The following is a 26406-nucleotide window of genomic DNA, read 5'->3' on the forward strand; positions in this document are numbered from 1 at the left end:
TGACTTGTTAACAGTGTAGCAGTAGTTTCATCCCCTCTCTCCCTGGGGCCCCTTTCCAGATTTCCTTCCGTTCAGTCTCTTAATACTCCGAATATTTGACAGACACACATACACACGCACAAGAACACACACAGTCACATCCCTCCTTGTCCCCCCCTCCCCCCAACTTCACAGCAGACTGATCGAAAGGAGCACAAATCAAAAGGGGCGTCAGGTGTGACGTGGGTCATATTCGGTTTCTGAAGTGTCTTTGACTACTAGGTCTTGTGACACAGAACGCTCAAAGGCTGGGTTATGAAGAGTTAAGTCATAGATCACCTTTTGGTCATTTCTATCTAGAGGGGCAGTGCGCTGTCCAGCCGGGACCCTTGAGAGTGAAGGGGGCACGGCCGGCGATGTGCCTGCAGCCAGTGGCCTACAGGTTCTTGGGCCCTTCCCCAGAGTTCTGTTTCGGTGGGCCGAGGTGGAACCCAGGAATCTACTTGTTCCAGACAGATTCAGTGTCTCAGTCCATTTGGCTACCATAACAGAATACCATAGACGGGGGAAGTCTGTCTTAGGGGGCCTGCTTCCTGGTTCATAGATGTCTCTGGGGTCTCCTAAGAGCACTGATCTCATTCACAGGGCTCCGCCCTCATAACCTGGTCACCTCCTGGAGGCCCCGCCTCCTAATCCATCACCTTGGAGGTTAGGCTTTCAACGTGTGTATCTGAGTGGGACACAGATGTTGAGACCAGAGCACACACTAATCCACATGGATGTTGAGCTGTGTGTTAAACATGTCTAGTTTAAGTCTATGTTAATTTTACACTTCTTTAGCCCAAATACGCTAGACTAGAGGCACATTTGAGTGAGTGATCGCAGGAAACCAACCTGGGTTTCTGCACGCGACACACATAATACCTGAGGCAGGTCAATTCGCAACTGGATAATTTAAGGTGTGAGAAAGGGTCCCCAAGTCATGGCATGACCACCTCTTAATGCCTTTCTGGTCAGATGTTTTTGACTGTGTCTTCTGTTTTTCTAATGTAAGGACACAACATTTAAAAAAAATAAACTTTATTTTTTAGAACAGTTTTAGGTTCACAGCAAAATTGAGCATAAAGCACAGAGTTCCTCCTGTAAACCCCCATCCTCAGACACACACAGCCTCCCCCATTATCAGCTCCCCCCGCCAGCGTGGTGTGTTTGGTAAATGGTTGATCCTACATTGACACGTCCTAATCCTCAAGAGACCAGAGTTGACGTTAAGGTCGCTCTTGGTGGTGTACATTCTTGGGTTTGGGCACATGTGTAATGCCGTGTATCTACCATTAGATAGTGGTAGTTTCACTGCCCTAAAAATCTGTGCTCTGCTTATGCATTCTTTCCACCCTTACGCCACACACACTGGGGGTGGCAACCACTGATCCATTTACTGTTTCCGTAGTTTTGCCTTTTCCAGAATGTCATGTAGTCGGAATCCTATAGCATGTAGCTTTCTCAGATTGGCTTCTTTCACTTAGTAATGTGCATTTAAGGCTTCTCCATGGCTTTTCATGGTTTGATGGCTCATTTCTTTTTAGTGCTGGATACTATTTCATTGATGTACTTATTGATTCACCTACTGCAGGACATCTTGGTTGTTTCCAAGTTTGGGACCTTATGAATAAAGCTGCTATAAACATCCATGTGCAGGTTTTTGTGTGGACCTAAGTTTTCAGTTCCTTTGGGCAAATACCAAGGAGCACGATGGCTGGATCACATGGTAAGAGTGTGTTTAGTTTTGGAGGAAGCCACCAAACTATCTTCCAAAGTGGCTGCACCGTTCTGCATTCCCACCAGCAATGAACGAGAGTTCCTGTTGCTCCACATCCTCACCTGCATTTGCTGGTGTCAGTGTTCTGGACTTCGGCCATTCTAATAGGTGTAAAGTGGTATCTCATTGTTTTAATTTGCATTTCCCTGATATCAGATGATATGCAGCATCTTTCAGGTGCTTATCTGCCATCTCCGTGTCCTCTTTGGTGAGGTGTCTGTTCAGGTCTTTGGCCCATCTTTTTTTTTTTTTTTTAAATATAAATTTATTTATTTGTTTGTTTGTTTTTGGCTGCGTTGGGTCTTTGTTGCTGCTTGCGGGCTTTCTCTAGTTGCGGCGAGCGGGGGCTTCTCATCATGGTGGCTTCTCGTTGCGGAGCACAGGCTCTAGGCACGCAGGCTTCAGTAGTTGTAGCACATGGGCTCAGTAGTTGTGGCTCGTGGGCTCTGGAGCATGGGCTCAGTAATTGTGGCTCGTGGGCTCTAGAGCACAGGCTCAGTAGTTGTGGTGCACAGGCTTAGTTGCCCCGCGGCATGTGGGATCTTAGTTCACTGACCAGGGATCCAACCGGCGTCTCCTGCCTTGGTAGGCAGATTCTTAACCACTGGACCACCAGGGAAGTCCCAAGAGGAAATAACTTTATAAACAAATTTACCAGAATGTTTTTTCATTCTTATCAAGGATACTTTGACCTTGCTTGATTTGATTTTATACCTTTTTAACTCTTGGTCCAAAAGCTGGTCTTCTGTGTGATATGCAGCTGTTTGTCTGGTTTCCCCGGCTTCTGTGTCATCCTAGGTTAGTGTTGTGTGCTGCGGAAAGTTAGGAAAGGTAGATGGGCTCAGCTGAGGCTAATAGTTGGTGTTGTCTTATGAAGATACCAGCAGTTGTAGTGGATTTTTCGAGGGTAGAGATGCCCGTATTAAATGGTGCGTGCACAAAACCACCAGGCACCGCACAGCACGCGCCGCCCGTCTCGCGCGCCCGGAACGCTGCACGCACGCCTGCACGTGGGGGCCCGTGAAGGGAACAAACGTACGTTAACCCCTCTCCGTCCATCTTCCAGCACATGTGGGTCACTGCCCTTCGTTCCCGCATTCACCTGGCGTATTGTGATTGTCATGTAGCCTCTTCACTGTAACTGAAGCTGGGGTTGCCTGTCAAAAATTATTCTGCAGTTAACTTTCTGATGACGTGACACAGCCAGCATTTCCACACAGCAAGTTGTAGGAAGTCACGTATTTTGGCATCAGTTACCCTTAAATTAGAAACAGGACAGTAGGGGAAGTTGTTGATTGGAACAGTTGTAGTTTCACTTGTCTCAGTGCACCTGCGAATCATAACCAAATTGTTGTCAGTGACAGCCCGGCAGGCCCTGCAGCAGGCTCCAGAGCGAAACCCGTCTCAGAGGTTGTCTGGGTTCTTTGAAGAGCAGACACCGGAATAGGTCACAAGGTAAACTTCTCCACACTTTTCAACAGCTCAAGAGGAGGCCCTTAGGAATACACAGCTGCCAGTGCTTTCGGGAAGGAGCAGGCTAATCCGCCTTAAATTGCTTCAGTGTGTTGTCCTTTAGCTGAGGCATTTTTTTACATTAGGTGCTTCAGAAGAGAGCATTTTCATGGCTTTAGATATTATATAGTTAACAACACCAGCCTTTGTATGAAATAGCTTCCTTAAAGAAAACAGTTTGCCTGCTGTAAGATTGCTTCACGGCACCATGTCACGAGCAGCAAATCTGGTTTTGTGGTATCCGATCGGTCCCCTGGGCGTGGTGACACCCTGAGCGCAGGCGTCCTTACCCCACTCACTCCTTCCTTTTCTTCTTCTCAGAGCTGCCCTCCTTCCCTTTTCGGGCAGAGCAGAGCGCTGGTGGGGAGGGGCCCTCAAGACAGAGCAAGGGTGGGAGGCTATAAAGGGAAGGCCTTCAGAGCCCGGGAAAGGTGCACGCGTGCCCCCGGGCCCCTGTCCCACGCCCCGAGCAGGTGCTGTGCTTAGTTCAGACTGGGCGGGGGCGGGGGCGGGCGGGGGGCGAGTCCAGTTCTCCAGGTAAGCGGGGGACTAGATGCATCTTGGTAATGGTTAGATTTGCTGTTATTAGGTTATAGTCTCCCTTTCCCCCATTTTCACTCAGTTAAAGAACTAGGTTATCAAATTAAAGTATAAAAATCGCTACCTTTCACTAGATGGGAAAGGACTCACGTGGACTTTCCAGGGCATTGGAAATGTTCTGTGTCTCCAGATAAATTAGTCAAAACTGATTGAATGGTACCTTTTCACCGTGTATAAATTATACCTGAGGAAATGAACAAGACTCCTCCCTTTTACATATGCAAACCAACCAGTTGGAAAATACAAAGGAAGAGAGAATCCCATCTACAGTGGCCACAAAAAAGATAAAATAATTAGGAAGAAACTTAACAAGAAATGTGCAAAATTGTAGAAGGAAGATTTTGACATCCTCCCGAAAGGCACTGGGGTGGACTTGGATACATGCATGGAGAGACTGCCCTAAGGATGGCAGTTCTCCCTCGGTTAATTTATAAAATCAGTGGAATCTCGCTGAAAATACCAATATCCCCCCCCCCACACACACCCCAGAGCTAGTCAAGCTCTTAAAGGTCACACACTCATAAAGCTCTTGCAAATAAAAAGGCAGGAGTGAAAAGGAGAGCTCTGGGAAGAGAAGCTACGAGAGGGAAGTGGCTCCCCAGACCTCAGGACCTACTGGCGGCTCTGTCCTTGCATAGTGCCTTGCTGGGTGCGGGCAGATGGGCTTGCGGGACGGAGAGGACAGGGAACGAACCGAGACATACAGACCCAGTGCAGACGGAGTCAGTGTGAGATGATAAGGGAGAAATCTCCAAGTGCTGGGAGTGGACTTGTAAATAAATCATGTCAAGACAACTGCACGGCCATTGGGAAAACGGGGCACAGCGAGGGTGGAGGGCCCTCCTGCCCTGAAGGCTGAGTTCTTCCCTCTGCCCCCCGCCGCCAGAAACAGCGTCAGGGCAGGATCTGGATGCTGGACAAGCCCCCCAGCAGGTCACAGCCCCGCCCCAGCCAGGCTCCCCATTTGAGAACACGGTGCTCGTGGCCGGGGTTAAAAGTGGGACCCGTGGGTACGTCTGGAAGTGCACAGTCCCTGGGCCGCCAGACTGGCCAGCAGGATGCCGAGTGTGAAGCAGACAGGTTAGGCAGCTGTGCCCACCCCTGGCTGTGAGGGAGACGGTCACCCTACCCTGGAGAAGTCCTGCGAGTGGAGGCATCCACCCAGGGGCTCCCTCCCTCTCCCTCACGTTCTTTCCAGAGGCCACTGTTGGACCATTCTTAGAAATTTGGTGGGAACCCCAAACATGAGGGACGCGGGTGTGGTGATTTGGGACTCGGGTGTAGTGACTTGCTTTGCATTGTAGAGGGGGCACACTTGCACTGACCTGGTGGTCTGTTGGTGTGTGGCTTTCCTAAGGACGCAGGGCCCTTTGCTCCCCAAGGGTTCGGTCTCTACCTCCTTGGCTTTCCCAGTAAAATCAAGACTTCTTGCTTAGCCATCTTTAGCCGATTCCGCAGGCCCTTCAGCAAGTGCAGCCGTAGGCCTGGGGTTGGAACCCAGAGCCTGAGCATGATGGAGGCCAGGCGGCCGTCTGGGCTTCCTTTGCAGCCCCTCACCGGCTCTTAGCCACCTTCTCTTTGCAAATAAATACCAGGAAATGCCATCACCTGTGCCCTAGGTGATCGACTGGGAGGGAACAGGTTGCACCTCTTCCTGCTTATAAACCTGACACTAGACGCCACCCCTCCTCGGGGAGCCAGTGCCTTGAGCTCACCTGCGCTTCCTGTTCTGCTTTGAGCAGAGGCTGGTTTAGGAAAACAAAGGGAAGTGAGTTCACTTCAACTCAAAGTGAAGTTGAGTTTGCAGCTTCTGGGCTAGCTGATTGATTCAGAGTGTGAGAAGGGTTTCAGCATTTTTAGGAGAACCTTTTTCCTGTCTAATAATAACCTTAGGGAACAATCATGCTCTGCTGGGGAGGCATCCTGGCCGCTGCAGGGCGCTGAACGCATCCCTGACCTCCACCCGTGAGCCTCAGCAGCAACCCTTACCCCAGTCGTGACGACCAAAAACATCTCCAGGCATCACCCAGGGTAGGGTCCCCAAGGGTGCAGGTTGGCCCCGGGTGAGCCCCATGGCCTTAAAATAATTTGAGTGCACTATTACAGAGCTCTATTGCCTAATTTTTAGCCGTTGCTGAAACGACTCTTAGGAGAGTTTGCTGTATTTGGGGCCTGAGTCTCAGGATAGATACACAGTGGTGCAAAGGGTGATGGGAGAGAACTGAAGGGTTTGATGATTATAATTAAGTCCGTAGGATTTCTGAGAAAACTAGTCACAGTCGTTCGGCTGGTCAGTCAATAGAGGTTTTAAAGACACATCTGGATATTCTGTCTTCACATAGAAACGACCCATCTTATCTCGTGGAAAAAGGCATTTAAAACCATTGACCCCGTTTTGGTGTAAGAGTGACAGGTTGACTCAAGGGAAGGTCCTGAGATTTTTGTCTCAGGATGGGGATCACTGGAAGGGCAGGGTTGGAATGAGGACCGTAGGGTGCTGGCAGGTGTTCGCGCCGGGTGTTCTGTTTTAATACCATTTTGTTTACATTGTATATGCGAGAGAGTTTCATGATAATGTTTGTGAAAAGATTGTAGCAGGGTGCCAGTTTGGAAACACTTTTTTTCTCAAATTCGTTCATTCATTTATTTTTGGCTGCTTTGGGTCTTTGTTGCTGCGCGCGGGCTTTTCTCTAGTTGTGGCGAGCGGGAGTTACTCTTCATTGCAGTGTGTGGGCTTCTCATTGTTGTGGCTTCTCTTGTTGCAGAGCACGGGCTCTAGGCACGCGGGCTTCAGTAGTTGTGGCACATGGGCTCAGTAGTTGTGGTGCACGGGCTCTAGAGCGCAGGCTCAGTAGTTGTGGCACACGGGCTTAGTTGCTCCACAGCATGTGGGATCTTCCCAGACCAGGGCTCAAACCCGTGTCCCCTGCATCGGCAGGTGGATTCTTAACCACTGCGCCACCGGGGAAGCCTGGAAACACTGGTTTTAATCCAGATACTGATTATACAGTAGAGGACATTTATAACGTGATAGAAATCTCAGGTGAAGGCTGCAGTTTGGAATTGTCATTAAACTTGGGGCCTAAGAAGCAAATATGTAGGTAGGATCACTTGGACCTGTGATTCCCTGGGAAGTTTGGGCTGAAGGAAAGAGAGCATGAGGACACCCCAGCATGGTGGATTAGTGAGGCTGGGGTTCCGGACCCCCAGGGTAGCAGCTCAGCGGTGCCAGCAGTCAGGCCGGGGACCCGCCATCACTTCCAGGGCTCCCTGAGGAGGGCACTCGGCGAAGGCTACCCCTTGATTTCTGGTCCTTTCTGGGGAGGAGGGGCGAAGGAGTTAAGATCATCTTGGGGTAAGTGAATATTAACCAGAAATATTTTTATTTAAAACAGTTGTTGAAAATTTTCGGTAAGACCTCAGCTACCGATCTACCTTAATGTAAAACCACATTTTGTGTGATATCACCCCAGGTTGAACGGAAGCCGCGTCGGAAGGCCATGTGCAGAAGAGCAAGGGTGTTCCTGCGTGCTTGCTCTGGCCTTGCACAGGGCAGATGGTTGCTTTCCTAAAACCTTTCTAAGGGGACATTTCTAGTTAGGTTCTCGGCAATCGACACTTGGTAGTGGAGTGTTCACCCAGGTAGAGACAGCGTCACAAAGCTGGGTCACAGGTACCGGGATGGTGGAAACATAGGATTGAGGGACGGGTTCCAGGGCCCCATGGAATGTCCTGTGCGGGTGGGGGTCTTCAAGCCCCTCAATGTGGTGCTCAGTGTTTGGCACGCGTTGCACATATGTTTCTTCCCGGAGAGGCACTCTTTCCTTTCATTAGCAAAAGGCTTCGTAACAAACAGGTCAAGGACCACGGCTGTAGACAGCCCACAACAGGCATCCAGCGCCTCAGGGTGGACTCTGAGCCTCCCACCTGCCCCTTCCCTGGGCGGGGTCCCCGCACCCAGCGGGCTGTCACTGCCCAGGAGCATAAGCGCTGAGCTCTCATTCTGTCTCCCTTTCTCCCTTTGTTGTCCCGTCTCTATCCTGCCCCCACGATTGATTCCATGCAGGAAAATGTTGTTCTTCTAAAAATTGGGTTTTGTTTTCTCCGCAGATGACCTAGGGTAAGCACCAGGGAGCGGAATCCCATGGTCTCCAAGAGGCGGAGGACCAGCCCCACGTGCGGGGCGCCCGGATCCCGGGGTGGGAGGCCCGGGGCCCCGTCTGACCGGGCAGGGCTTTTCCTCTCTTGCAGATCAACCAGCCCCTCGATGGGGAGCGACGGCGGCCTTCCTCTGTGTGTCACCTGCCCGCCTCTCTGTAGCAAGGAAAGGAGCTTCAGCACTTCTTCAGTAATGATGATGAAACTGGTATTAACTGAATGGCATTTATGGATTTTTAACTCTAATTCACAGTAAACCAGCAAGCCATATGTTTAACCCAACCAAAAATCGTTCTGTTCTGCTGCGTGTCTCATCCGACTGTGAGAAGTTTCGAGATACCTGTTTGTACAAAGAGGAATATAAGTATTATTACTTGCTGGAGGAACACACTGAAGCAGAAAGAGAAGACGTCTTAATTTATCCTTAAAGATATATGATAGAATTATTTATATAGATAGAGTAAATATATATATATATATATATATATATATATATATATACATATATATATATATATTTTTGGTGGTAATGAAAATGGCTCCGCAGAATGCCGACTCAGAATCTCTGCAAGTTCAGGAGTTGCCGGTGCCCCTGCCGGACCTGCAGAAGCCGGGGAGCGCGGAGGCGGAGACGCACGACGAGACCGTCAGTGAGGGGTCCATAGACCGCATCCCCGTGCGCCTGTGGGTGATGCACGGGGCCGTCATGTTTGGCAGGGAGTTCTGTTACGCCATGGAGACGGCGCTGGTCACGCCGATCCTGCTGCAGATCGGTAAGTGCTGCCTGGGCTTCCACGGGGTCCTGGCCCCGGGCCTCACACGCCGGTGAGTGTTGGCCCGCGGAGCACCGCACGCTGGCTGACGGCTGTCCCGGCCTCCTCTCCCTTCAGCCTCCTCCAATGGGCTTTCCCGTGTCCCCTGGTGGGGGTGGGGGTGGGGGGGAGGTCCTCGGATGCTCTCGTGGAGTCAGGGGCCCTGGCCAGCTGGTGGTTGGGCGTTCGGGCGTGTGTGGCATCCCCAAGCTCCGGCCCAGCGTGTGCTCACCTCCCCTGAGGTGCCTCCAGACGCGGCCACCAGCCGGGCGAGCCCTTGAACCCCGCTGCCCCTCCGTGAAGCGAGGTCAGTCGCAGGCCAGCCCGGGCTGTTGGGCAGGAGACACGCACGCGCTCAGCACAGGGCCTGGCTGTAGAGAACACCAAAGAATGCTGTGTGTGTTTATTTTGTTTTACTATCATCATATTGTTGTTATTATCGACTTAAATCTGAGTTTACTGTGGACTTTAGGTGGCTGAATGATGGGTATTTCCAGAAATACTCGGATTCTCAGAGGTTACACTCAGGTTAGCATTACTAAGCCTGGTATATGAAAACGCTGGCATCCCTTCCAGGTTACCACCGGGGGTGCCTTAGGCCCTAAAAATGTGACCAGGGTATTTAATTTTCCCCGTTGTCTAAGGAAGTTTTAAAATCTGTAATTTTCCAACTGGATAAGGGGCCAAACTATTTAGAAGCATGTTTCATTCTAGAATTCCACATGTGCCTAGTAAAATATTTTAAAAATCTATTTATGTTGGCTGTTACAGCAAAGCTTCTCTGAACATGGTAAAATGTTTCTTGCTCAGAGAGCACAGGCTAAAAGGCCCAGCGTGCTGCAGATCAGTTGGAGAAGCCTGCGGCTCCTTCAGTTACGAACGGGCCCCCGCGCTGGCGTCAGGGCGCTCTGCAGGCAGATGTACTCGGGCTTTTCACAGCACAGCAGGTACCGTACCTGTCTTGTCAGGCACCTTAATAAAGGAGCAGGCTCGTCCCTCTCAGCGTTTAGGTTGCTGTGTTTCAACATGTTTTCCCTTTGGCATCCCGGGTGTTTTATTTTTCATGTTTAAAAACATGAGGCCTGAGAAGGCTGCCCGTGGCCCGGATGAGTTAAGAACCTTTTCTGGAGAGTTGGGGGTGGTGGAGCGTGCACCGCGTGGGCCACTCTTTGTGCTTTCATCCGTGTGTTGATCACCTCTCCTTTACCCTGCTCACCTTCCTCGGGTGCCCACATGTGCCAGGCCACTGGGGGCGGACAGGGCGCCATGTCTGTCCCCGTGCGGCTCAGTCCTCGTGCTGGAGGTGGGGGAGTGACCCACCTTTGCTGAGAGGAGAAGAGCTGGGGTGAGATGCCGGCCCCCAGAGGCTGGGGCACCTCCTCCCGGGCGGGCTGGGGAGGCCTCTCAGGGTGGGCGGCTCCAGGGCGGCAGTGTGGCGAGAGGCTTGGAGACCACCTCTGTGGCCAGACCTCAGGATGGGGTACATCCGGTGGCACTTAATCTTACCAAGCATTTATTTTGTCCCTTTGATGCGCAGGGCTGTGGGTTTGTGGGCTGAGGCCTTAATGAAAGCCGTGTGGCTGATAGGCTCAGGGGGTCAGAGGCAGGCACCACTATTTAACTTCTAGATCATCTCACCATGGTTATGGTGACAAATACAGAATTCAGAACCTCTGATTACTGAGAAATAAGTTGATACAATAGGTAGAGATTTGGGAGCTCTTATCTCCACATTTCCTTGGTGATAAGTTATGTGTATTATGGCTCAAAACCCTGGCACCAACACAGCTCCTTGGAACGTTCACACTTTACAGGTTGTGAGTCTCAATTGCCACACAACTCACACTTCATTGTTTGGTTTTGAGTATTTCGTGTATTACATGAGACTTGTATCTATTTTAGATATTCCAGGGTAATACGCATTATATATTTCACTATATGATACGTAGGCTAGACATTAAATGTAGCTTTTGAAAGTCGCAGGTACGTCTGTTCCATATAAACATCCAGAAATGATGATGGAAAGAGGGAGGATTGTCATCACAGGCGGCCGTGACCCAAAGGGCATGAAGGTGACCCTTGTCATTGACCCTAAACACAGCACAGGTCATGGTCATGGGCAGAGCAGGACTGTAGACAGAGGCTGTTTGCATAGGTTAAAGGAATGATGCTTAATGAGAGTTGTTCCTAGATGGGCTTGGATTGCGAGCAGACAACAGACGGCCAGTGTGTTTCGCAGAGTTGTACTTTCCTTATACTCTTAGGGGCAACACAGTAATCAGAATTTTCTGATCTGAGTCAGAGCTTCTTAAAGTTGTCTGTCACGCCCAGAGGTGTGGTGTTTATTATTGGATTTTGTATATTAATAATTATTAAAGCTGAAACAGTATTCTCCCACTCAGCGTGGACAGTTTGATCCCCTTGTTAGACAGATGTCATGTCTGTAGTTGGAACCAACACCACAGTTAAGACCAGGAATATTTTCGTTGTCCCAGGAGGCTCCTAGTGGCCCCTCACGTCAGTCCACCTTGACACCCCCCGTCACCACCCGCCTGCCTCTGTCATAGTTTTGCCCTTTCTGAAATTCATATAAACAGCATCACACAGTCCATGGCCTGGTTTCTGCAGTGCTTTTGTGGTTGAGCCAGCCATCCTGCTGCACTGACTACTAGTCCACTGAGTGGGCCCACCCCCCTTTCTCTATTCATTCGCCAGCTGATGGACATTTGCATTGTTTCCATTTGGGGGCTGTTTTAAATAAAGCTGCTCTGAGCATCTCCTGCAAGGCTCTGTGTGGACCTGTGTTTCATCTCTCATGAGTAGAGACCTCGGAGTGGGCGGCTGGCCGTATGGTAAGTGCCAGGGTTCCTTTATAACAGGAGACCGTTCCCTCCAGCCTCCACATCCTTGACAGCATTTGTGTTTCCCTAATGAATATTGATGCTCAGCAGCCTTCCATGTGCTTAGTGGGTATTCGTGTATCTTAGATGAAGTGTGTGTTCACGTTTTTTGCCGATACTTCAGTCGGGTTGTCTTCTTAATGAGTTGCAAGAGTTCTTTATTAAAAAGTCCTTTATCAGATATGACGCCCTTGGGCGTCTAGTTCTGTCGGAGGGATGATCCTGTCTTGCTCGTCGCTTCTGCGGTGAGTGGTGGTTTAGATGTGATGATGCGCAGCCCGTCCCTGGGCCAGGCTCTTGTGGTCAGCGTGTGCGTGTCCTCCGCCCCCGGGGAGGCTCCGAGCAGCGCCCGCAGCGCCGTCGTCCCGTCACTGTTCCTGCAGGTCCCCACCCTGCCCTGCCCCCTTTCAGGGCAGGTTCAGACGGGCTCACCTAGTGGCCCGTGCCCAGGGGAAGCTCACTGTGTGTGTGTGGAAGGAAGGAAGGAACGAGTGACACGCCTTAGATGCCAGACGTGTCCACGTGGCCTCGTCAAAGCCCGGACTCCTGGTTTCCTCGGTCCCGGACGGCCTGCCCCGACCCGGGCACACGAGGCCTCTGGACCTGCTGGCGTGTAGGACACAGAAAGCCTGTGGGGAACTAGGGAACTAGTCAGTGCCCACCCCAAACGGAGCTGATATGCATGGCCTCTCGTTCCAGTTGCGTGTGTTTGCCCTTTAAGCGGATGTGGCCAGTCTCCATTAGAGATGCCCAGCCACTCAGATGAGCACACACATAAGTACTATGGAGACAGCATTAGTCACCATCCCACGTGAGGAAGCAGAGGCTGGGAGGGCTGGTCCACCTGCCTCGGGGGAGCCCACCGGGGGGAAGTCGGGTGTGTCTAAACCTTGAAGTGTCTGGCCTGTGTTTCAGCTTCAGCATCCTGGCAGTGGAAGCTGTAGGTTTCACTGTTTGTTACAGACCTTTCTGGTTTGTGGTCTTAGGGCCATCCGCGAATAGAGCCCGTTTCTCTGCTTGCTGTGGCAGGTGGGCTGCGCGGTGAGCAGAGCTGAGGGAAGTCAGTGGTTTCAGCTTAAATCCCCAGCCCTCGGCCTGGCCCCTCCCTCCATCTGCATTTCAAGTCCGCTGCATTGAGGACCAGGGGGGTCACAGGCTGGGAGATGGGGTGCCCTCCACCCCACAGCCGCCCGGCAGGAGGATGGATGGGGGCGGGGGGTGGTCGCCGCAAGGTGGTGCTCGGGGGATACATGGAGTGTGCAGGCCCCGGGAATCATGACTGGTTCCCACGTGCTCCTGTTGTCCCCAGCAGGCACCGAGGTGGGGAGCTCGTCCCCTCCCTGCTGGCTCCACTTCTCGGGGGAGACACTGAATTCTGAGTCCTCCTCCGGGAGGTGAAGCACACACTCTAATCGGGAGGGAACGGAGCCCCACGTGGTCTTGGTTCTGAGCCCATGGAGATCCTGACAGCTTTGGGTGCTGGGCCCCATCAGGGGGGCGTCAGGGTGCGCCTCACCCGCCAGCAGGTTCCCTTCCCCTGCTTCTGGGAAGGTCCTGCCACATCCCCCCTGCGTGGTTCTCCCCAGTGGCGGGCGTCCCAGCCCGTGGCCGCTCATCTAAAGTCGTCTGGGATTCACTTGGTAATTTTGTGGCATACTGAAGGATAGTGGCTTTGTTAGAATCTGTATTTTCTATTTGGTTGGAATAATTCTTTTCATAATTGAGGGTGTCACTGGAATCGAAACGGCTCCTTCCGAAGGTCGGCGGCCTTGCCGGGCCGGTGTGGGTGCTTCAGGAGCCCGTCTCCTGGCGGCCGCTTTGAAACCCCACCATCTCGTCCCAGGTTCCCATCGCCTGGCGGTGAGGATGACAGCTGGGATCCGTATTTAGGTTAGAGTTAACTTCCGTGGTCCGTCTGTGAGCTCAGGCCGCGGTGGTGGGGTAGGTACTGGGGAGCCAGCCTCAGCCACACGCCTGGGCTCTGCACACGCCCTTGGAGGAGGCCGGATCATTCATTCCTCTTTCCAGCGGTTCCGGGGGGCCCAGGGCAGGAGCAACCCCGCTGATGACAGGTCAGAAAACCTAAACTGGTCTGAGCAGCTCGTCACCTGGGGCACCCACCACCCAGGGAGCTCCGCAGGTGACAAACCAGGTAACTTCATTCTCATGAGATGGTTCTTTTGCGAAACCAATATCTATTCCTGGTTCCTGACACGGTGCAGTGTGGTGGCTTCTCTTGTTGCGGAGCACGGGCTCTAGGCGTGCAGGCTTCAGTAGTTGTGGTGTGTGGGCCCAGTAGTTGTGGCCCGCAGGCTCAGTGGTTGTGGCTCACGGGCTTAGTTGCTCCGTGGCATGTGGGAGCTTCCCGGACCAGGGCTCGAACCCGTGTCCCCTGCATTGGCAGGCGGATTCTAACCACTGCACCACCAGGGAGGCCTGTAAGTGCAGTTTAAATTGGAACACTGTAAACCGTTTGTGTTTGCTGGCCCCTGGCGTGAAGTGTGTGCCCCGCCACCAAGGACACCGCAGCACTCTTGGCCTCGTCCACAGGAAGGCTTTTGTCCGGCCAGTTTGGGACCTGAATTGAGGGCCCCTGACTCCAATGAGCACCTCTTGTGCCAGAGCCTCTGGACCGGCAGCAGTGCCATCCCTCAGTGCTAGAAGGCGATGCCACGTTGCTGGGCTGTGGAGGACGGAAGGCCCACGTGACAGCAGAGGAGGAGGTGGGTGTGACGCCAGGACAGCCCTCCCTCCCTGGTCCTACTGGCCAAGACCTCTGGTCGGCCTCAGAGGGGACAGAATACCGCATGGGAGGAACGCCCGCCTCTCGTGGGAGACACTGCAGGCCAGCGGCCCCCCGACTGCCACCCGGGAGCTCGGGAAGGACACGGAACAGGCCCAGTGCAGCCGCCGTGGTTCCACATCCTCCCTCGCAGGGGACGGTGCCTTTAAAAACTTCAGTTCTGGGCCTCCCTGGTGGCGCAGTGGTTGGGAGTCCGCCTGCCGATGCAGGGGACACGGGTTCGTGCCCCGGTCCGGGAAGATCCCACATGCCATGGAGCGGCTGGGCCCGTGAGCCATGGCCGCTGAGCCTGCGCGTCCGGAGCCTGTGCTCCGCAACGGGAGAGGCCACAGCAGTGAGAGGCCCGCGTACCGCAAAAACAAAACAAAACAAAACAAAAACTTCAGTTCTGCTTTCTTGAATATACAGCATTTTCACCAAGTTCAGTGGTCACGGTAGTGAGACTGCCACCCGTCCTGCCCTGCAGCACCTGGTGCTGCCCCTGCAGGCAGCCGGTTTCGTGCGCCTTCGTCAGGAGGTTCCCACACGCGTGACACACGCGACAAGCCTCCAGCAGCAGCAGAGCATCCAGGGCAGGTAGAGAACCCAGGTCAGAGCAGAAAGCCTGTGGCTTTCTCTCCAGGCCGAAGCTGCGTCCTCCCCAGCCCCAGGGTTGGGGGGCGCCTTGGCTCCGCCCTCACAGGAGGCTTCCCGCTGACCTCGGGGCTGGCCACAGGTGCCTTCAGCGTCACCGTCATCTCTCCCGCTTCCTGACAGTCCACGTCTGTTACACACTGGATTCCCACCATTCGTCAAACATTGCAGCTTTTGGACGGGCCTGTAAAACTGTGTTCTTAGGCTTCAGGCTCAAAGCATCAGGTAAAGGAGGTCAGAGGGGCATCTATAAAAACTGCTGTTTTGTTAGTGTCTAGGGGGTTCTGGTAAGACCCACAAACTTGAGGTGAAGAAGAGGATGAAGGTGTGACATGCTGGGGGCTGGGGGCCCAGAGGCCCCAGCAGGCATAGCAGCATCCGTGCCTGCTTCCTGCAGGGCCGGTGGTCTGAGGGCAAGGGAGGGGCTGCCCAGGAGCTTCTACAGACCAACTCCTGCTGCATGCCTGGCACTGGAGGTAGGTGCCCGTCATTTGCACGCCGTGTGTGCGCGTGTGTATAATATGTGCACGTGTGTGCATGGGTATAATGTGTGCCTGTGTTGTGTGTGTGCAGGTGCACGTGTATAATGTGCACATGTGTATAGTGTATGCATGTGTACATATTAATGTGTGTGTGCCCTCAGGTGCAGCTGATGAATCTGGCCTCAGAGTTGGGATCAAGTGGGAGCGTGGGGTCCCTTCTGAGAGTCTGGGAACAGCCTGCCCAGAGCCCTGAGCAGACCTCCCTGAGGGGCAGGCGCCCTCCTGGGCTGACCCAGTCTGTTCCCAGACAGCCTTTTCCCTTGGGAAGCAGACCCCCACCCGCTGTTTCCTTCTTGGTTCAGGAAGTGTCCTGGAGGGAAAAGGAGGGTCATAGAGGAATGTCCTGTGGTCTCTCATTTGACAGTGAGACGCCGATTTCTCGAAATCTGCTTGATGATACCTGGGGATGCCGTGATGGCCTGGGAATGACCAAGTGGTTTGTAGGGTTATTTATGTGGAAGGTTAGGTTTAGTCTTGTCTGTCTCCTTCAGGAGGGGTGAAACTTTGTTCATTTTCTATGTGTCTGTTTGTCTTCTTAAAACACTTTGCCACTTTCTGTCCTAGCGTAATGTGAATCAGGATTCCTAGGATATGATTTGTCCCAACTCGAACCTCACCTTTTCCTGCTGTGGGAAAAACCTACCCTTTAAGCGCGCGCCTTAAAGAAAACATCTGAAGTCGAAGTGCCTGAAGCGCTAGTCATTCTCCTCCACTCCCGGGGTCGCTGAGGGAGACTGACCGCGGCCGGCGCTGCTGCAGTAGAGTGGGAACGTGACCCGGGGGCAGCCCCACTGAGTCACCCGCCGCATCAACACCCTTCTGTAATCCAAGCCCCGGCCCCCTCACCCCACCCTGAGTGAGAGGTGACAGCCCGGCCCGCCCAGTGGCTTCTTACGCGCTGTTGACTCAGGCTAGCGTTCAAAATCCACAGGGCAGCGCCCGGGAACACAGTCTTTGGTGAGAATTGAGCAATGCAGGTTCATGCTGTATCCCAAGTGAAAACGCATGTCCCCCGTGGCCTCCTTGAGTGAGCACGATGCTGCCCACAGGTGACCTGTTGCGAGTTACCTTTTGCGTAACGCATCTAACGCGGACCTTCCAACAGGTGTGCTTTATACTCTGCAGCACTTCCGCAGCTCAGATGTGCCCACCGCCTTCCTAGGAATCCCTTTTGTGTCTCATGACGCCCCGGGGGCCTTCTGCAGGTGGCACTCTTGGTTGGTCTTTCTGTTTTGTAAAAGCAGATCTAGCCCCTCACTGCCCTCAAACAGTTCCCTTTGTGCCACAAGAATTCCTAAGGCATACCTTTCTGGTTCACCTGGCACTCCTGTTTTTGTTTTTTTTTTAAACATCTTTATTGGAGTATAATTGCTTTACAGTGGTGTGTTAGTTTCTGCTTTATAGCCAAGTGAATCAGCTATATCTATATATACACACACCCGGCACTCCTTGATTTCACGAAGCTGCGTCACTTACTGGCTCTTTTCAGAGAATCAGGCCACCATGTCGCCTGAAAGAGGGACAGCTCAAGGAGTCTGGAGGCCACGTACCAGAAGGCCCGGGAAATGGGCAAGTGGTCGAGGCGCGAGTGGTGGCTCTGGGGACCAGAGCCCAGGGGAAGGACACAGCGCCCAGCTTGTAACTGTGTTTGCTTTCGTTGCCCAAGCCGAGGCGATGCCCACAGGCCTTGCAGTCCCCGGGGCCCAAGGCTTTCAGGCCGCCGGCCCATGCCTGGGACGTGACATGTGGGGACCCTCGCTGTCACAGCGGGCGGGGGGTCCTGAGGCGTCTGGTTCTGAGCCCGTCCTCCGTGCCCCCGCTGTTCAGTGCGTGGGAACCTCCCCTGTGTGGGGATTCGGTCGCTGGGCTGAGAACAGCTCAGAGTATTTGAGTTTGAATTCTGCATTGATGCTTCCATTTTTCATTTTCAGCGAAAACTGGACCAGGCTTGGCCGTCCTCCTCCTCCAGGTGGTGGTGGGGTTTCTCTCTTGTGCTTCTCATCCAGCAGTTCCTTTCGCATCGCTGGAAGCTGATGCTGTACAGTCCTGGAGGATGTTATCAGAAGGCCCTCCCTCTGGGGATGGGTTTCCCCTGGACCTGCCCGCCCTGCGTGGCACTTGGCTCAGCCTGAGGCTTATATTGGGTTGCCTGTCTGCAGGCCTGAGGGTAGGGGCAGGTCCCCTGGTGTTGGGGGAGGGTGCTCAGGCTACTCCCGTTGGGACTTGGGGGACGATTCTCCAGCAGTCAGTCCTTCCCTGTGTAGAGAGCGCTGGACTCTGTCCTCGTTGTCCCCCTGCCCCCGGAGTGCCATCGAGCGAGGGGGCAGGTGCCGCCCACAGGGCTGGAGGATGGGCCTTGAAAGACTTTCAGTCTAAGTGAAGCAATACAGATGAAAAGGGGCAAAGACTGTGTGATTCCCCTTCCATGAGGGCCCTGGGGGAGGGGCACGGGGAGTGAGTGAATGGGGACAGAGTTTCAGTCCTGGGGGGACAGTGGGGGTGGCTGAACAGCAGTGGGAATGTCCCTGATGTCACTGAACCCAGCACCTACAAGTGGCGAGAGTGGTGACTTTTACATGATGTATATTTTACCCCCATTTTTCAAATGTGAAAAAACCCTGGATGGGCCTTACAGAATATCTGACTGAAAACTGGATTTCCTGCTGACGAGAGACTAAGGAAGCCTGAAGGGTGACACATGGCCCAGGCTGGGAGGTGGCAGACTGCCCGCTCTCTCCAGTGGACGAGAGTTCCAGACACACATGTGTGTCGGTCCCTGGGAGCCCTGACGTGACCGCCCACCCAGGCCGGGGGACCCTCGAAGTGCCCCCCAAAGCACAGGCAGCATGCCGGGAGGACCCATACATAGGCAGGAGTTTGTCAAAGTCTCCTGAATTTTGACTGAGATAATTGAAAAACTGTTGTGCAGGGCTGTTTTGTTTGCATTGGGAAGTCTGGATTTCCTTGTGTTTCAGATCATTGTATTTTAGAAACAATGAAATGTCAGCTGCAGTCGTTTTTCCCAAGGAGCCCTGTGCCTGTTGTTCTTCCATCAAACGCTTATTGAGCACCTACCTGCCGGGTGCCGGGCGTGGTGCCAGGTGCGGGGTGGGGGGGCGCAGGAGCAGCCTGAGGCTTCTGCTTCAGGTGGAGCCACGTGCAGTTGGGGGTCGGTGTGGGGATGCCGGCGCCCTCATGCCAGCGATCGAAGGGCCCCAGGTCAGGGAAGACCTGGAGGGAGGTCATCTAGCACGCTGGCGCCGAGGCCGTGCCCGGTGCTCACGGGGCCTGGGGTCAAGGCTGTGATTCATGGTCTGGAGAGGAAGAGTAGGAAGGGCATCAGAATACAGGCCGCTGCCTGCCCTGTCCAAGGGGAGCGTGCGGACAACAGGAGCAGGACAGGAGGCAACCCCCGAGCACAGACAGGGGGCGGGGGATGGGGAAGCTGTGTGGAGGACGTGGCCCTGGGCCCCCTGGTTGAAAAGAGTAAGTAGGGGTCAGTGAGCGAAGGTGAGTCGGCACATTCCAGGAGCGGCATGGCAGGGAGAGGCGTAGAGGGAAGTGTGGTGTGTTAGGGAAGCTGGGACTAAGTCTGCGTGGCACGAGCTTGGTGCAGAGTCGTTTGAGGGAGCTCTGGCCCCTGGTGGGCCAGATCCTAGGAGGCCTTCTATGCCACTCCAAGGAGGTGATTTACAGAGAAACCTGAGCGATTCTGCCCTTTGCGAATACTGCACACACGAGCAGTGGTAAAGCAAGAATGGTTTTTAGAAGTGTTCTTTTAAAATTTTTTTATTTATTTATTTTTTGGCTGCATTGGGTCTTTGTTGCTGCGCCTAGGCTTTCTTTAGTTGTGGCGAGCGGGGGCTACTCTTCGTTGCAGTGTGCGGGCTTCTCATCGAGGTGGCTTCTCTTGTTGTGGAGCACGGGCTCTAGGCGCACGGGGTTCAGTAGTTGTGGCTCGTGGGCTCTAGAGCGCAGGCTCAGTAGTTGTGGTGTACAGGCTCAGTTGCTCCGCGGCAGGTGGGATCTTCCCGGACCAGGGCTTGAACCCGTGTCCCCTGGGCTGGCAGCCAGATTCTTAACCACTGCGCCACCAGGGAGGTCCTACTCTTTGCTCTTAAAAGCAATCCGTATAGAATGTGTCCACCAGCAAAATATTTCCCAGATGATGGTAATTTTGTCATTAAAAAACTAGCTATTTAAATCTTACACGAAACGATACACATATATCAACAAATTATGTAAATCGTGTGTGGATGGGGTTTGTCTTGAGGTGAGTATAGGTTGTTTGCCCCCAGTTTAAGTGGAGAGAGGATGTGGGGTGTATCTTACAGCTTGTAAACTGATGGAAACATCACAGAAAGAAACCTGAAGGACTGCCACCCATCATGTTGAATTGGGAGTGATTGTTAGAAGTACTTTATCTGCAAATCGAAATGGAGGTGTATGTAGCACACAATGCAAAATGCGCAGAAACTGAAGGCGTTTAAGCCTCAGTTTGAGCCGGTCAGGGCCGCACACCCGCGTGCTGGGCTGTTGACCGCGGCTGGAAGAGCCCTGCCCCTGGGCCCGCAGAAGGTCAGCACAGCCAAGGGTCGGGCCACACAGGCTCCACTCAGGAGGGGCGGGGGCACCGAGCCTAGCGAGAGGGTGTGAGGCTTCATCAGTTTCAACCAAATTATTTATGTCCTTAAAGTCCCTCTAGACTTAGGCACCCTCGCATTTTGCTGTCATTTCGCAGCACGGTTAGGGGGAGTCGCTGCCTGCTTTGATGGCAGGGTTCTGGGCCCAGCAGCTGCTCCGCAGCCCCACTCGCTCTTCCTCTTCCTCCGCCGGGAGCCCGACTCTGCCCCCTCTCGCTGCCGCCCTGCATTGCAGGCCTGGCCGGAGGCCTTTGTTCCCCGGGTCCTCCCCACAGTCTCCGGACTACGCATATGTCCTCGCTTTCTTCACCATTCTCCGGGCTAGACTGTGACAGCAAAGCAGGGTTTAACCACAGCCAGACCGGAAATGCAGTCTGTGTAGACGCAGCCACCACCTGGGTTTGAAGCGCTTTTCCAGGCACCAGCCGGGCCCCCTGTAATCTGACACTCGTGACTTACAAATGGGGCCTGACGTGCCTCTCATGAATTTTAGTCATCCCACCTAATTGAAGAGCAGGGTAGGTGTGTCGTGCTGTTGGTTTCGCGTGGGGTGGTCGTCAGTGGTGTGGCCTGGGGCAGGGTGGGCCAGGCCCAGCCCTTGCAGGTCGTCTGCGTCTCTGGGCCTACGCGTTCCACCTTCCCTGGCGGTGAGGCTACACGTGCGGGGGCACTGCAGCCCCTGTCCTCGGGGAGGGCAGGCCAGCTTTAAGGGGAGGACACCCACTTTCACAGCGGGTTCCGAGGGTGCCACGCAGGACAGCACCGCAGGCCAGGGCACGGAAGCCCCAAGAGCCCGGCTGCCGGGAGGAAGGCTCAGAGCCGAGCCTGGACGGGGAGCCGGGCCGCGACCGCCGGCTGTCCCCATGTCACCAGCTCTGGGGCCCTGCTGCGCTGCAGTATGGCGAGGCCATGGCCGTGCAGAGGAGAAGGTTCTGGAGGCAAGCTGTCTAGGACCAGGGGAAGAAGGGTGGAGCTGGCACACTCTCTGACACCCCGGAACCCTTTTCTGGTGGGTGGGGGCTGGCAATGCTAGCAGAAGGGCAGTGTCGAAACGGGCTCGTGAATGAGGCTCCCACGCTGGCCCAGGGATGTGGCCTGTCACCTGTCGGTCCTCCCCAGGGCCCTGGACGAGGCCGTCGGTGCCGAGGGAGCTGGGGCTCAGGAAGGGAGGTGGCTTGCCCAGGGGTCCGTGGCCAGAAAGCGTAGAATCAGAATTCAAGCCCCTCCTCTTGTTGAGGGCAGGCCAGGCCTGAGTCTGCAGCAAACTAGGAGAGGAGAGTGGGGCTAACGGTGTCGCTTCCCGCTTCCCGCTCTTAGAAGTGAGGTGTGCGGACCCCGTGGTGACGATGCCAGCAGCAGCTGTTCCAGGGACCTACTCCCTATACAGATCTGCAGATGCCATTATCTTGCAGATTTTTGCAGGTGAGGAAGGAGGGGCCCACAGAGTCAGGTCAGTGGTGGAGCTGGGATTTGAACTCGTCTCTCAGTGCCCCTGCCCCTCAGGAGCTGCGCCTGCTGCGCTTGGTCGAGATGTGATAAAGGGAGATGGGGTTAGAGGTTTTTTAAAAATACACGAGATCTTTATTGATAAAGGTAATAGCAATGTTTAGTAAGAATTTAATTTTTTAAGTTTCCAAGCACTTGTTAGTTTTCATGTAATAGCGTTTTCAGGAGGTAGGATATAATGACCAGACCCTGAAGGCCCCGCTGCTTGCAGCCCAGGGGCTTGCTGGAGCCAGCTCCTAAATTTCCAGGAATCCTCTGGGTCCGTCCTTGGCTGAGCACATCCATTATTTAAACGTTAATTACGCGCTTACAGATGAATTGCGTTGACAAGGAAGGTAACACACTCACCTGCCTAACTACCTATCTGTCTACACTTCACTGTCCCCGGCCCTTGGAGGTGACCTCTGTGTGTCTTGTCTGCGTGTGGAGATGTTGCGCAAAGTCTCTCTGAAACCCTGGTTCACTGACCTCGCTTAGGTATCGTGAGGTCGGCCGGAGGGAGCACTGACTCTCACCAGGGAAGTTGGCCGGCATCCGCAGGACGGGTCCCCCCGCCCTAGCGCGTGCTCCACAGCCTCGCACCACCGGAGCTTTGGGGGTGTTGCTGCCCACTTGTTATTAAAACCAGAGCTGTGAATCGCAGCAGATAGGGTGGTGGCTGGGTTTTTTCTCCCCGACCCTAATTCAGGTCGCAGACTCTCAGAGTTGGGAGAGACCTTGGCTGCCACTGCGTCCAGGCCCTGCACAGGGGCCAGCCTGGGCCGGGGTGCTGAGTGGCCGTCGCGGGGCTCGGGGCGGGCTCATTCCCCCCACCCGTGCTTTGGGCACACTTGCTTAGTGCAGCATCTGTTTTGAAGAGTGTGGGATGGGTGAGTGGCGGGGAGGGGCCGGTGCTCCAGTCTGCAGTGGGCTGTGCTCCTGGGAGCTGGGGGAAGAAAGACCCCCGCAGCCAGGCCCCAGCAGAGCAGGAGGGGTGCCCACAGGTTTTCCAGAGCCTCAGTGCCTGCGTGCATCTGGCCGAGGGCATCCTGCTGGGCCCTGGAGGCTCCTCCTCGTTTCAGCATAGGACCAGTGCTCCCACCGAGGTGCTGGGCAGCCCCCGAGTGGGGCTGGCGGTTTACTCCCTGGAAGCTAAGCCCCGCCTCAGGGCCAACATGAGGGGCCGGAGCATGTTTATTTTACCGGAAGAAAGGCCGTTCGGAACCTTCCGGAATTTGACTAATGGTGCCTTTGGTAAGTGCTATTTCCAGACTACTGCCTGTCCATCCGAAATAGCTCATTCGGCACCAAAGTCCACCTGCAGGGAGCACCTCCCCGCGGCACTGATGACGTCACTGGGACTGGCCCCCGCGGTGCCCAGGTTCCGGGGCCCCTGCACCTTTAGGCACCCATCCCTGCTCTTCAACGCTGTAATGAGGGACATCTATGTTCAGTTCTGGGCTCCCAGGTCCAGCCCGGGGCGAGTGCCTGGACTCTGGGAAGGGGCTTGGGCTGCACAGGAGCCCCCGCGGGCACCCACAGGGCCTGGCCCGTCGCACTCAGAACACCAGGGGTTGCTGTTCCAAGGGGGAGGCCCAGGAACAGGCATCTGAGCTTCTTTTTCTTAATCCTTCTTCCTACCTTCCTGGGATTCTGGAAGGCTCCTTCAGCTCTGTGGCCCTCCCTCCAGCTGGACGAGGGGTTGCCCCCTTGCCCAGTGCAGACCCTCTCTGCTCGGGGGGAGCCTTTTCCTCGGGACCATGCCTGCGTCTGGGCCCCGGGGCCTCGGCCGGACCCCTGCTTTTTCACGGCTGTGGCCCTCAAGGGGGCTGCGTAGCGCCACGTTCCCCGCTGGGGTGGCTACGTTCATCCGGGGTTACTGCAGGCTGCCAAGCGTTCCCACAGAGAGCGGGTTCTCGTGGCTTTAATGTTATCACGAAGGTTTTGTCTGAGAATACAAGCATATCTTGATGGGGAAGGCTTTGTCTATTGAGAGAAAGAATGTAGTTCCTATTCCCGTTGCAGATCTTTTGTTAGAGATTTATAGGCAGCTTTCCCAGTCCCCGGCCCCCTCCCCCAAGAAGGACCAGGTTATCAAAAAGCTGCCGGCTGTGCTGAATGGGAGCCCGCGCGTGACCAAGCGTGGCCGCTGTCGCCCGTGACCTCACACAGCCCTCGGCATTTCCTGTGAACGGGGAGCCTTTCTGGTCCCACCATTGTTGTTCATTTTTGCCGGGAAGAAAACAAAAATTACTTACTACGCACCGGTGCTGCGTGTGTTTAGAGCCTTGCTGGGAAATGCCGTGTCCGGGGCGTCCCAGCGGCAGCCACGCCAGGGACGGACGGGGTCGGGGCTGTGTTCTCAGGGCTCGCTCGCTCCTCCGGGGCTGCTTTGGGGACGCGATGGGAAGTGTCTGTCTGCCTTGCCCAGCACGGGGTGACCCCGGCTGTCCCCGCACCCCAAGCACTCAGCTCCTGGTGGGCTCGCACTCCCTCTGCAGCCCAGGGTGACTTTTAGGAGAGGACAAGGCAAAGGAGAACAGAGGCCACTGTCGGTCCAGTCGGGCCTCCTGGGCGCTCCTGCCTCCTCGGCCTGACCAGCTGCTCCTGGCCCTGAAGCCTCTGCCCGGTTCCCCCTCCACGGAGGCCTTCCCTGGGTGTGGGGGGTCCCGTGCCGAGCAGGGAGGAGGACGGGGTGCGAGTGGAAGGGCCCGGCAGCATCTTCACGCAGCAAGCACGTGGTTCTGGCGCCCATGCTCGCCGGGCTCTGTGCCAGGAGCTGGCACTTGTGCCAACGCCCTCTGCCCTCCTGGGGCCTTCGGCCAAGTCTAATAAACAAGGGCCAGCTGGGTTGGCAGGTAGGTGGCCTGGTGACCTCTGAGGGCAGTTTCGGGGTGGGGGTGGGGGCTCTGGGAAGCCAGGCTGCAGTAGGTGGAGGAGATGAGGAAGGAGTCGTTTGAACAGGGTCGTGTGGGGGGCGACCACGGCACCGTAACCAGAGGAAGGCGCAGCCCGGCCGCCTCGGCAGCTGTCGGAAGGACAGGCTGGAGCTGGTGGGGGCGGAGGGCAGAGCTGAAGGGGCAGGTGGGCTGAGGGTCTGACGCCCTGCCAGCCCCGAGCCGTGTCCCTCGGTCTCTCAGGGTCGGTGCGCTGGTGAAGGCGGCCCAGGCTCCGGGGAGCCTCCGACGCAGGTAATCCGTACGTACCTGCAGCCCCTCCAGCTCCCTCCTGAGGCGGCCAGCGCTCTGGGTGGTGCGAAGCCTGGTGATGGTGGTGTTTCTGGGCGAGCAGGACACGGGTTTGGGGTGAACTGCTAACCAGCACCCAGCTTGACCACTTTCCTGATGAGTTCCTAAGAGTCACTTTAAATTGCGGGCCCGTTTTAATTTCAGTTACACGTGTGTTTTCAGAGGTTGACAGAAATTGCCAGTTCACATCTGTGAAGCTCGTACCTCACCCTTGTACTGTCACACAGGCCAGAGGTCGCCTCTGCGTCTAAGGGGATGCGCCCACAGAACACAGGCTCCCCCAACAGCCCTGCCCCGAAAGGCCACCTTCAGCAAACTTAGCACAGGGCACAGGTCGGTGCAAAGGAGCCTTTTGGGGGGGCGGGGGGGCACTCCAGCCCGAGCAGAGGCATATGGAATGGAGTCTGACTCTGGTGTTGATGTACACTTGAACCTTAGAAACTCTGCGTGCGGGGTGAGCCGCGCTCTTAACCCGGGCAGGGCAGTGTCCTCAGCGCAGCAGCTCCTTGGGCAAAGTACACACACGACGGCCAGCAGGCACAGGGGCCCTAGGAATGTAAATGCCGCTGCCCGAGGGGAACTGGCACTGGGCAGCCTGTCGGGTGCTGAAGCGTGAGCTACCACGTGAGGGCTCCTGTCGGTGTGGAGCGGTCCCGGGGCCATGCAGACTGCTCCCAGGGAGGGGCGAGAAGCCCGGGTTTCCAGGGGGCACCTTCGGTGAAGATGGCTTTCTCTGTCGCCTTGCATGGCCAGCCTCTCCACGCGTGTCCATGTCTTGGCATGTACTTGGGAAGAGCACAGGCTTTCCATCTACCAGACCCTGTGTGTCCCACATTTGCCGGCCCAGCCAGTCGGGGGTGGGCGGTGGGCACTTAGCAGCCGAGGGCGAGCCGGGGCCGGGGCATGTCTCCCAGGCACTCCTTGTGTCCTCTGTGGTCAGTCTTCAGTTACTCCCATCTGACGCAGAGCCTTGCAGCTCACAGACGTTCACAGAATGTTTGTGTAGGCCAGAGAGAGAGAGTGTGGACAAGCAGTTCTCTTGTGACCAGGGCTTGTAGCCCCTCTCAGCACATGGTCACTACTGTGGTAATGAGCCCATGGCCAGAAGCAAGCGCTTGGCCACTGTCTGTGCCCCTCCAGCTAAGAGGCCGAATCTTCAAGGAACAGTTTTATCCGTGCAGTTTCCCCTCTAATGCCTGTCAGCACTAGAGAGCATCCAAAATAGGAGAAGGGCCGGCCGGGCACCCGGTGAGCTTCCCATTGTGCTTTGTG

At 55.0% G+C, this 26406-nt stretch overlaps 1 protein-coding gene across 3 annotated transcripts in view; it reads left to right on the forward strand.

The window, feature by feature from the left end:
- The window catches only part of SLC45A4 (solute carrier family 45 member 4), a 74088-nt gene that overhangs the window by 34146 nt on the left and 13536 nt on the right, over positions 1–26406 (forward strand). For all 3 annotated transcript variants that reach the window (XM_082601670.1, XM_082601672.1, XM_082601671.1), the window contains exon 2: positions 8162–8841. In XM_082601670.1, the coding sequence (XP_082457796.1) occupies positions 8598–8841 (244 nt within the window). In that variant the 5' untranslated portion in view covers positions 8162–8597. The remainder of the gene's footprint in view (positions 1–8161; positions 8842–26406) is intronic.

Source organism: Mesoplodon mirus, assembly GCF_964341445.2.
Source record: "Mesoplodon mirus genome assembly, chromosome: 16".
Taxonomy (NCBI): domain Eukaryota; kingdom Metazoa; phylum Chordata; class Mammalia; order Artiodactyla; family Ziphiidae; genus Mesoplodon; species Mesoplodon mirus.